Source organism: Schistocerca nitens, chromosome 3, assembly GCF_023898315.1.
Source record: "Schistocerca nitens isolate TAMUIC-IGC-003100 chromosome 3, iqSchNite1.1, whole genome shotgun sequence".
NCBI lineage: Eukaryota > Metazoa > Arthropoda > Insecta > Orthoptera > Acrididae > Schistocerca > Schistocerca nitens.
Genome location: NC_064616.1, coordinates 291,989,334 through 292,002,414, shown reverse-complemented (window position 1 = coordinate 292,002,414; position 13,081 = coordinate 291,989,334). Strand labels below are relative to the sequence as shown.

The 13,081-nt window shown below is 39.9% G+C and overlaps 1 protein-coding gene across 1 annotated transcript in view; it reads left to right on the top strand.

The window, feature by feature from the left end:
• LOC126249193 (uncharacterized) overlaps nt 1-13,081 on the top strand; it is a 231,976-nt gene that overhangs the window by 118,355 nt on the left and 100,540 nt on the right. The window contains exon 4 of the mRNA XM_049950847.1: nt 2,610-2,816. Coding sequence (XP_049806804.1) covers nt 2,610-2,816 — 207 coding nt within the window. The remainder of the gene's footprint in view (nt 1-2,609; nt 2,817-13,081) is intronic.

The window sequence follows — 13,081 nt, the reverse complement described above, 5'->3', positions numbered from 1 at the left end:
ATGTATTTGTTAAGGGAAGGACAGTCTAAGAGTTGGAAGTTATCAGAAAAATTCCTTATGCTGGAACAAAATGAGTTTCAAGACTCCACCTTTTACAACTCTCTTTGCTGTAGCCCTGGAAGGAAAACCTCTGTTTAAAACTGATGCCAATACACAGCTAGAGAGCATTAAAGGTGCCACAAATATCTGCTAAAACTCTTGCAAGAGACCAATTAGAAATATGCAGCTCCCAAAATGATGATTCAGTACATAACCTGATGTTTGTGGAGCTATGGCAGCCCATTCTTCCTCAAGAGCCAAAATCAGAGAAGATTGTGGTGATTGATGCTGGGGCATTGAGTTAAGTTGATATTGTAACTCATCCTAAAGGTGTCTCATTGGGTTTAGGAGAGCAGGCCAGTCCATTTTAAGAATGTTGTTGTCCACAAACCATAACCTCAAAAATGCTGCTTTATCATAAGGTCCACTGTCATACTGATATACGCAATCATCACCTCCAAATTGTTCCTCTGCTGTACACAGTACACAATGCTGTAAAATGTGTTCATACACTTACAAATCTAGTGTTTTTCTGAACACAATAAGGGAACGGCACTCTAGTCGTGAAAAACACCCCCGTACCATAACACCACCTCTTCCACTCTTCAGAAAAGGTTCAAATGGCTCTAAGTGCTATGGGACTTAACATCTGAGGTCATCAGTTCCCTAATCTTAGAACTATTTAAACCTAACTAACCTAAGGACATCACACACATCTATGCCCGAGGCAGGATTCGAACCTGCGACTGTAGCAGCAGCACGGTTCCAGACTGAAGTGCCTAGAATCGCTCAGCCACAGCGGCTGGCTCTTCCACTCTTCACAGTTGGCACTGCACATGATGGCAGTTAATGCTCTCCAGGTATTCACCAAGCCAAGCCCAAACATCAATTGTCACAGGGTAGAGCACAGTTGCACGAACCACCACTCCAAACCCATCATTTACAGTCCTTCATTGTCCAGTGACATCACTCTTCACACAATCTCAATGTCACTTAGCACTGATTACAGAAATGTGTGGCTTCTGAACAGCTGCTTGACCATTGTACCCTTTTTAAATCTCTACACACAGCCAATGTGCTTGATGTACTGCTGGTATCACTTTGGAACACATGATTCCTTCTGCTGATTTCATGTGATATTTTACAACCACCCTCCACAATGACTGACAGTCTCTGTCCATCAGTACATGAGATGTGCATGGTCTTGGTTTAGTCATGGTAGTTCCCTCATATTTTGACTTTATAATCACATCATCAACAGTCAACTTGGGGAGCCTTAGAAGAGCTGAATTGTCCCTGATGGATTTGGTTGGTCGGTTGATTTGGGGGAGAGGACTAAACAGTGAGGTCATTGGTCCCATCAGATGAGGGAAGGATGGGGGAGGAAATCAGCCATGCTCTTTGAAAGAAACCATCCCACCATTTGCCTGAAGCGATTTAGGGACATCATGGAAAATCTAAATCTGGATGGCCAGATGCAAGATTGAACTGATGTTCTCCTGAATGCGAGTTCAGTGTGCTAACCACTGCACCACCTTCTTCAGTCCTGATGGATTTGTTACCCAGGTGGCATACAATGACTAGTTCACAGCTGATGTAAATGAGCTATTTTGACCAATCCTATCTGCTGTTACTGTTTGTCTACTGATGATAAAATACTGCCTACCTCCTTTTATGCTGGTGGGTCTACATCTTGTATGATCTAGTGGTCAAGTCTATGTTACACAGGAGTGTCCAGATACTTTTGGTCAGACAGTGTACATATGACATACATATTCCTTTCTACCAGTACTGATAGTTTTGATGGTGATTTACCTGTATAAGGGATGCACTTCTTCAGACTACTCAGGCTGGTATAGAAAGGTAAGGAGGAATGTGGTATGATGACATATACCACAGCTGTGAAATGGACTACACAATAATATGCGAAGAAGAAGAAGGATGAATGAATATTATATACTACTACACCTGTGGTAACAAACTATTTCATAAGACATACATATGAATTGCAAATAAATAAATTGAGTTAAACTGTGTTATAATTCTCAGTCACTTTCAGAAATGTAACAATAAGTCTAAAATAAAATTATACCTACATATTTTACTAAACAACTCCTTCTGAGTGTTTGCATAATATCTAGTGGGAGTTGTAACTTTTTATTTCACTTTTTCTGAATTTAGTATACTATCAGATGGATTCTTTAGACATAGCTCAACAGCTATTGTACTTTTTGACGTTGATTTGTTGCTTTTTTTTTCTATCCAGTAATGTACATTAGACAATAACAATTCTAACTGTTATTTGTATTGGAAATTTTGTCTTGTCCCTGCCAAAGACAGGTTCCATATTTAGGTGTCTTAAGAGTATATGAAGAGATTACATATGCAAGTAACTTTGTCTGTTCTGTATTAACATTAGTTGAAGAACTCTTGTGCATTTATATTTTGTACATTTGTAATGTAGCTTATTTCTGTTCCATCTCATAAGTCATAGATATGGAGGATAATGCACCTCCATTATGTCAATCCAAATTTCAATTTCAATTACAATTATTATGTTGCTGTCCTAGAGTGAGGCAGACACAGATCCAAGTAAACTGTGCCGATGTGTCAGACACTGCCCTGTTCATCACAAGGCACCATGTTCAAGCAGGCATCGACATCCACGACTCAGGTGGAGGTGTCCTAGCCATATGACTTCGGCTCCACAGCAGAAGCCAACCACATGGCTATTAAGGAAACTAAGTGATATGATGAATATTGCATCAGGACATCAGGTACTTGTTTCATTCACTTCATATTCTTAATTTTATACTTACACTGATGAGCCAGGATATTATGACAATCTCTTTGATGTGTACACAAGTATCCCTAAGTCAGCTCTAAGGCATATAGTAGATACATAGTAGGTTCTGGTGAGACAGAGGAATCTTTTGGTCAGCTCCATGTTACCATGTTAAAAATGGTTGAAATCAGCTTGCTTAAGTGACTTTGACAAAGGACAAATCAAGATTATCTGGAAGTTAGGGACAGGAGTAACAGAACAGTTAGACTCACTGAATATTCGCTCCCTACCATAACAATGCAGTTTCAAATATTTGTTGGGACAGAACTGTGCAGAATCTTTAATCAAGTATGTAATAGGGTGTCTTAATCCCAACTCAGAAATGAGAAACCACTGTTGAGGAAACTGGATTCTTCTGTGACTGAATTAATTCAAACAGCTTGAGCCCACAATATTTCCCACACAGTCCAAAGTTTATTTAAGATAGAAGAAGACATTACAGCAGTCAGCTCTCTGGTGTCTTGGTAGCTCTGGCAGAACCATCACCTGCTCTGCAGTTCAGATAACTCTGTAAACAACTGCATCAATGGCAATGAGCTGCATCAGCGGCAACATCATTCCCAGGCTGTAAATATTGTTTCCAACCCCCCCCCCCTCTCCACTGCCAGTGAGTGTCCCATTGGCATGCAACATGCAGCAGGTGTAGTAAAAAGGGGTATGTGGGTATATTTTAGCAGCTGTGCTGAAAATATGTCCCAACCCTCAGAAGTGAACCAAGTTAGTGATCAGTCTATGGAAGTGCAGACTTTTCAGAATGCAACCCAGAAAATTTACTGGATGTGTTCACTGGCAAACGCCCTATTTACTTACAATCAAGTCACTTGTTCCATAAATTTTCTGATGGCTGCCTACCACAAAGTGAACAATGTTGTTTGGATAGACTCTTTCAGCACTCTTGGATTTATAGTTCATCAAACAGTGCACACCATTCAATCCAAAGGGCTCTGTGCTGCCTTAAAGACTTTCTGTGATAGATGTGCTCAAATCTTCTCACTTGGATTATGGAAGGCAATCCCCCAATTGATTGTGAAGATCATGGAACTCTTAAAGTGACAGCTGACCCACATTTTTTCAAAGCTCACCTGGTGCCCTTTGCTCAAAACAGAGCTAGACAGACTCATCCATGTAGACATGTCAGAACTCTCTTACCTGTTGAACTAGCTGTGATGCAAAGGCACACATTTCAAGTGGCCACCTTGCTATCAACAATCTTTCCTTTCCAGGCTTTAAAGATTACCTTATGTAATACACCCCTGCTTTGCCTATGGCAACTGACACACTGTGAGTATCTAGATGACATCATTCAGTTAAACTTAATTGTTGTTCCCTGTAATCACTAATGTCCTGTTTTACAAGTATGTTTACAATAAATTTGTTGTATGTAATTCATGAAATTACTTGCCTTTCAATGGCATTAGTTGTCTAGGAGATGATTGTATGTTTTGGCAGTAATAATATTAAACATATTGGTTCATTCTCAGTGTAGACTGAAATTTAGTGCGATTCTTTAGTTCATGGGTAGTTATGATATATTAATCCAAAAATATGTTGACAAAAAATTTGAATTACAAATGAACTGTTCACAAAGAAAGTGCCAGAGAAAACTTGAAATAACAATTGCTGCTTCTTATGCGTATTAATGCCTTATAAAAAATGAGATAAAGAGCTGACTTCTGGCATGCTTTATGCAAACTCTGGTTGTTGTTGTTGTTGTTGTTGTTGTCTTCAGTCCAAAGACTGGTTTGATGCAGCTCTCCATGCTACTCTATACTGTGTAAACTTTTTCATCTCCAAGTAGCTACTACAACTTCCTTCTGAATCTGTTTACAGTATTCATCTTGTGGTCTTTCTCTACAATTTTTACCCTCCATACTTCCCTGTAGTACTAATTTGGTGATCCCTTGATGTCTCAGAATAAGATCTCTTCTTTTAGTCAGGTTATGCCATAAATTTCTTTTCTTCCCAATTTTATTTAGTACCTCCTCATTAGTTACACAATATAGTCCCCTAATATTTATCATTCCTCTGAAGTGCCACATTTTAAAAGCTTCTATTCTCTTCTTGTATAACTGTGTATCATCCATGTTTCACTTCCATACATGGCTACACTCCACACAAATACTTCCAGTAAAGAATTTCTGACACTTAAATCTATATTTGACGTTAGCAAATTTTTCTTCTTCAGAAATTCTTTTCTTACCATTGCCAGTCTGCTTTTTATATCCTCTCTTCTTCAACCATTGTCAGTTATTAATGTCAAGGATAGGCTAAAACCATGTCACACTCCCTTCTCAACCACAGCATTCCTTGTACGCCCCTCAACTCATGGCTGCCATCTGGTTTCTGTAAAAGTTGTAAATAGCCTTTTGCGCCTGGAATTTTACCCCCACTACCTTCAGAAGTTCAAGAGAGTTTTACAGTCAACATTGTGAAAATCTTTCTCTAAGTATACAAATGGTATAAATGAAGGTTTGCCTTTCCTTAACCTACATTCCAAGATAAGTTGTAGAGTCAGTACTGCCTTGTGTGTTCCTGCATTTCTCCAGAGTCCAAACTGATCTTCCCTCAGGTCAGCTTCTATCAGTTTTTCCAGTCTTCTGTAAAGAATTCATGTTAGTATTTTGCAACTATGACTTATTAAACTGGTAGTTCGGAAATATTCACACTTGTCAGCACCTGCTTTCCTTGGAATTTGACTTATTATATTCTTCTTCAAGTATGTAACTTCCAATTATGTGCCAGAACATTCAGAAAAATAATCCTCTGGAATGTTTCATAAATTTCAAATTTAAAATTAGTTGAAATTTGTGTGTAGGTTTTCTGAAGTTTTAATGTCATTTTCAGAAAATAGTGGCCTTTTCATTTAATTCAATTTTGCTGTCAAACTTTCTAGGCTAGAAGATTTATGCAACTTTGTTTACATTCTTGTTTTTAAGTATTTCTCTTTAAATACATTACTTTCAGTGAATTTTCCTACATTACTTAAATAAAGAAAGGCAATCCTTGGTAATGAACAATATATCATTGCTTGTGAGTCTTCAATTAAGGTTTTAATATTTCTGAGTGCTTTTGAACTTTTCAGTCTGTATTTATTACAACTAAATTCAAAATGTGCAAAAATAAAAGTGTAGAATGACAGTCTTTTAGTATGAATTATTATGTTTGATGTGTGGCGTAAAAATAACAAATGAAAAGATTTATCTTGAGTAGAAGGTAATGGATTAAATGTACTGAATGGTTCATTAGTAAAAGTGTATCACTAATCTCTCTCTCTCTCTCTCTCTCTCTCTCTCTCTCTCTCTCTCTCTCTCTCTAAATGGTGGAGGAGAGGCTTCATCCCCCCCGTAGCCCTCAGAGGTTCACGACCCTACAACAGGCTACAACAGTCCACTCACCCCACCGCCATCCCACACTGAACCCGGGGTTATTGTGTGGTTTGGCCCCCAGTGAACCCCCCTGGGAACATCTCACACCAGACAAGTGTTTGCTTGGTAGAGTAATTATGGTGTACACGAACGTGGAGACAGTGTTTGCACAGCAATTGCCAACATAATGTAACTGAGGCGGAATAAGGGGAACCAGCCCGCATTCACCAAGGCAGATGGAAAACCACCTTAAAAATCATCCACAGACTGGCCGGCACACTGGGCCTTGACACTAATCCGCTGGGACAGGACTGCCAATTGCCTCCAGCACTGGGCACTGTACGTGTCTAATTTTCGTTATCCTATCCACTATCAAACAGTGGCATGATATGCAAATGCAGACACACTGTCCTGATTCTGCATAGAACCTAACTCGGCCTTAGACCAACATTAAATGGGGTGTATCCAGGTTGATTCACATCTGGAGTTAACTGTCTCACCATTTCCCTTAAAATCCTGCAGTGTCAGAGCTGCCACCTGCAGGAACACAGCAATACAACACCTTGCTCATCAACCATGAGTGCTGCATCTACTGGACCCTGCCCACTGGCACATCTTCTGGGAGAAAAATTTGGTGCAACACTTATTCTGACCAAATATTTGGTGTGACATTGTGGACCTGATCTGACAATGTTCTGCCTATCAGGCCTATCAATTTGCACCATCCCAGTTGTTCTCTCCCTGGTCCAATGTCAAGATCCATGGGACCATAATGACTTAGAATTTGGTGACCTGTTTTTGGAGTCCACATGGTCAGTCATGATCTATTCCTTTTCTCACTTATCTTTTGAGTTCCATATGTTTCAGGTCACTACTGCCACCATTATCACATCCTTTGAAAAGTCTTTTTTTCCCTTGAAGGCACCCCATGCACTTTGGTACCTAATATTGGGGTGGCATTAACCTCCTTTGGTGTGAAATAGGACTCAACTCCTTCATATCACACCCTTTCCCCTGGCTTACAACAGTCGTGGAGGATGCTTTATCTATATTTTTTAAACCCAAAAAAATGTGTAACAATTCTCCTAATGCCCTCTATAGTTTTCTAGCCAGTTGCAGGGCCAGCCCAATCAGGAGCTGCAGCATGGCCAAGTGGCTTCAGATGACCTTCACCCTACCCTCTTGGATATGCTGTACCCACTTGCTGGCACATTTCAGTGCTAAGGCCTTTCCCTTCTGATTGGGAACCCCGGAGTGTGCTTATCAGTTCAGGTACCACTCAGCCTGGATCCACAGGATGATCTCCATTTGCCATTCATCCATGATGTATATGGTGACCTCTGCCCATGAACTTTTCCTGCGCCATTGAAGTCAATTTTGCCTCTGCCACCCTGGTCAGTAGCCTCCTGCTTCTCCAACCCTGGCAGACCCTCTAGTCCTGTGGTGACTTATGCATTTTCCATCAAGCTTCATCCTGCCTTGGCCTTCCACAGTGATGCCCATGGACATCAACCCACCAATATTCTTAGTGACAACTATTCTGGACCTTGAACTGCTTGTGTCTTCTCCCCTAGTGGTTGTTGCCTTCGAGACTGTGGCGAGTTCACCATCAGCTTGGCTCAGGTTTTCATATCATGGGTCTGTTGGTCATGGACAGAACTTTGATACAATGTGCATTGTGTTGTGCTTTGGGAATACAAAGGAGACTCCTGTATATATCTCTTGTTGTACATAAACCAGAGTAAGCCCCTTTGGTTGTGTATATAGATTGCCTTGTACAAAATTCACGTAAGAGTAAATGTGTCCACATTGAGACAATGTTATTGTTGTGAGCTGTGCTGCATGCTGTGTAGTGTAGTGTAGTGCTTAGCATCACTGGCTGGTGCACTGCTGGCCACCCATTCAAACCTGACCTCACCAATTATTTGTTATTTAGAATTTATCATTTCTGGAAGTTTCTTGAAATGTCTTATGACCATAATGTTAGTATAGTCTGGAATATTCAATATTTTAATAATTAGCAGCATTCCATAGTCTTCAATGTTTGTATCAATAGCTGCACTCTCCATTCAGAAAGTCAGTTCTGTTTAAACTGTACATTGGTGTCAGTAATAAATGTACTTTCAGTACTAAGTGTTGAACTTCATTGATGACCATGGCTTTGGATTTAGAATTGATTGTGATTTAGACATGACATTCTTGGAGATGCTGGATATTGGTCCCACTATTTCTTGATCCAGTACCTTTTGACCCAATTGGCCAGGAGGTATTAGAGAATGTTAAAGAAGTGTTTTATCAGTCTTTATCACCAATCTCTGCCACCACCCATATGTGGCAGGAAGAATGGACTTGCTCAACTCAGACTAACACCACAATCATTAAATGACAATCCAGTATCTGTCCGATACAGGTACAACCAACTTCTACACCAAGTATAATGCCCAGCAAAAGAACAGACATTTGGAAGACAGAGGACAACTTGTGAGTGTATTTCCAGTGCAGATGCCCATGACATATTGTATGCTACTGCAGAGAAGGAAGTTGAGTTTGCAGTGTCTACTATGCCACCATCACAACAGTCCTATTGACACAAATCAGCTGCAGTTGATTATAACTGACCTGTGGGATGAAGTCCATCACCATACCCTGGAAGAGGATACTGCCAAACATATGATGGCCTTCCTCACCCCTGTATAGAGGTACCAGCCATTCACCTAACCACAGACTTCTGGAAAACTAAGTGAGGCGACCATCTTTGGAGGTGAGACTGCCCCAGACGCAAATTCTCCGTGGATCAAAAATCACCAAGATGTCAGGGAATCTCATTGGTGTGACCTTCAATGGCCAACCTGTCAGGGTACTGTTTGACTCAGGCCTTTTTTTTCCTGTAATGTTGGGTGCTTATTTTCATCAGCTAAAGAAGACTATGTTCTGTGATTCAAAAGCAATTGTGATGAAAGTCACAAATGGGAAATACATCCAGCTGCCAGTTACATGTATTGCGAAAATAACTTCCATTGTCAGAGGACAACCCTTAGAATTTTCCATTTTATCAGAATGTAGTCATAATGTTATTCTCAGATGGGGCTTCTTGCAGGTATCATAGACAGTTATAGATTGTGGGAGATCTGAGTTCCAGATTGAAGAAGTTATTCCAAGAAGCATAAATAGCAAAGGTTGTTCTGGATGGTTGTTTCCTGTTGAAGACATTGTTATCCTACTATCATCAGTAAGATGCGTTCCAGTCATCAATCAAGATACTCAGTTCAACCGTGAAGCTATTGTCAAGTACTAAAGGCAACTCGGGCTCACAAAAGAAAGCTACATGCCAGTAATGATCATAAGCATTGTAGGTGGTCAAGAAGAACTTTGGATCACTAATTATCATGAGCAGCCACAATTCATCCCTAAAAGATGTGTGTAGGGATATCAAAATAAGTTCAGTCAGGGCACCTTAGCATCATTGGTGAAGAATCATGCTATGTTACCATCACAAACAATGCAGGGGCTTAAGCTACTATTGAACTGCCAATAGGATCTGGCCTGACTGAGGAGCAATGTTGGTGAGTGATAACCATTCTGCATCAATTTTCAGATGCTTTCAAATCCAGAGTGGAGAAAACACAGACCAAGTGGCCTACAGCAAAACACAACACTGGGAATTATCCATGAATTAGCCTGCAATCATACAGAATGTCAGCATTGAACGATGGACAAGCATGGAGGAAATGGAGAAGATGCTGCAAAATTACATCATTGAACCTTCAGAGAATCCTTGGTCCTCTCCTGTGATCTTTGTGAAGGACAGCACATGGCATCTTTGTGCCCTACCAACAACTGAACAAAATCATGATAAAAGATGTCTATTGACTGCTGTGTATTGATGACATCCTAGTCTGCTTGAAAGGAGCAAAGTATTTCTCCACTATCAACATGTAGACAGGCTACTGACAAATTGAGATTGATGAGATCGGTCACTAAAATATGAGCTTAAAGTTATGCCATTTGGACTGTGTAACACTCCAGCTACCTTTGAACATATGATGGGCAACATGCTTTGACACCTTAAATGGATGACATGTCTTTGCTGTGTGGATGACATTGTCAGTTTTTCAAAGACTTTGAAGAACATCTAGCCCACCTTACAACTGTGTTTAAGTGTGTTCAGACTGCAGGCCTCTGCCTGAATCTCTTCACCAACCAAGAAATAAAACTCTTGGGGTCTCTAGTGAATAGTGATGGATCGGTCCCAATCCAGAGAAAATAAGAGAAGTCACAGATTTTTTGACCCTTTGGCACAATTTCTCAGAATGTACTCACACTACCAGTATTTTATAAAGATCTTCTGTAGCAAGGTACATTCCTTGCAAGAACTAATGCAGAGAAATGCCAAATTTTCCTAGAATGGGGTATAAGAAAGATGTTTCCTTGTGCTGAAGGAGTTCTTATATCTTCTCCAATTTTAGAATTATATGGCAAGAATGCCAAGACAAAACTTCCCACTGACACTAGTGGTTTTGTGATTAGGTAAAAATTCAGAAAGGTGCTGAAAAGGTGACAGCTTATGCTTCCAGAGTACTCTACAAATCTGAGATGTACCACTTTCTGCAACTAAGAAAGAGTTCCTTACAGTTCTTTCATCCGTCGACAAGTTCTGACCATATTATCTTGCAGACCATTCTTCATTGTGACAGACCACCATTCCCTATGCTGGCTGACAAGCCTGAATGATCTGTTGGGTTGACTTGTGGGATGGGCACTGAAAGCTTGATGGGTATGATATCACAATGGCATACAAACATGTGCAGGAACACAACAATGGCAATGGTGACTGTTTTTCAAGGAATTGTTTGGCAGCACACGGAAGCACAGGTGAAATCTCAATCATTGCTGCTTTAAATGGCATTGCTACTACACAGAGGGAAGGGCCAACACTGCTGGAAACCATAGAAGCATGGAAGAAGGAGGAACTCACCAAAGGAGAATTACAATTAATTAATAGAGTATTGTATAAGAGGAACTATGATCCAGCAGGGTGAAAATGGTTGCTTATCATCCCAGCCCATCTGCGGCCAGCTGTCCTGAAGTATTTCCAAGATGCTGCAATGTCCGGGCATGTGGTGTTTGTGAAAACTGTGAAGACTCTAGGCAGAATAAGATTCAGGTGCTGCTGTCCAGGTCTCTACTGATCCATTAGACACTATGTGAGTGACTGTAAGGAATGCCACTGATGGGAGCTCATGTCGCAATTACCTCCACGGCAACTGATACCAATTCCATCTGTGGCAGCACCATTCCACAGGATTTGAATCAGTCTCTTGGGGAGGTCTCTGAAGTCAACAAATGGGAATTGATGGTAATAGTCTGTACTGACTATCTCACCCAGGCTATCATAGTTGGCTTCAGTGAGATCTTCTGAAACTGTGACTCACAGTTGTTTGAGGAGAAGGAGCAATGCCATGAGTCTGTGATGCATGCTGCACAATGTAATGGTTAGTGTTGTTGCCTGGTGTGCTGCAGGTTGCCAATTTGAACCCAACTGCCAGGAATTATTTGATATTTAGATTTAATCATTTATGGGAAGTTTTTGAAATATCTTATGTTCATTATGTTTGTATATTGTGGAACATTCAATGTCTGTGTTAGTAGCAGCATTCTGAAGTATTCAGTGTTTGTAATGAATAGCTGCACTCGCAATCCAGGAGGTCAGTTCTGTTATGGTTGTACACTAATGTCAGTAATAAATCTAACTAACTGTTGAACATCTTCGATGACCCTGCCTTTGTACTCGTAATTGATTGTGGCTTAGATGTGATATTATTGCTGACCATTTGCATCTTTTCTATGATGTCTTTCCCATCAGATATGTCATTTTTCAGTAGGACACGTATCCATGCCACAGAATCAGAATTATGCTGCAGTAGTTTGAGAGCATAATGATGAATTCTAGTTTTGCCAGATAACTTGCCATGTACCAAACAGATCTGAGATGTCATTGAGGACATGTGGTGCCTTTCACCTCTGTGCCCATAAAAATAAAGTTTATAATACCTGCACAGCTATGCAGTTGACCAAATTAATATTCTGGCTGATCAGTGTGCTACCATTTGTTAAGTACAGGCCCTTATATATAAGACATTGGGCCATTCAGACACTTGGTTTTTACAGTAAATTATATGTGTGTTTCTAACAGTGCAACTCTTTAAGAATCAATGCAATGAACAAGATATGCCACCCTAGCAGTTTCTACATTGTGTGTACAAATAGTAAACAGTTGAACATATGGTATGTGTTGTTTATAACAGTAAAAAGACTGTATGGGTTATATGCAGGGTGAGATTTTGATATGTACAAAAAACCAAAGGATATACAGATGACATGGAAAGGAAACTGAAAAGTAATATAAAATTTTTATGTAAACCAATATTTACAAAATTATTGCTACTTTTCTGTAGCTCAGAGATGACAAGTCAAAGGGACATAAAACCAACCACTTCAGATATAAAATGATCATATCATAAGAATTTAATGGAGCTGCATCATCTATAAAAAGAACATTGATTGGAAAATGCTTAAAAACATTTAGTAATGGACCAAATAGTGTTGAAGCTTTGGAAACTTTGAGATTTCTTTTTGTAGATTTCAACATATAAAGGGGAAAAAAATTAGTAGAAACTCAGGCTCTCTTTACTTAAAGATTCCTTTTCAAAAGCCAGTACAAGAAAGAGGGAAAGAAAATGAGTGGTAAATAGTAAAATAAGTCACAGATAACAAATTCACTCAGGGCACAAGGGTTGAGAGAGTCATAGCCATAGATATTAATGTAAGGACT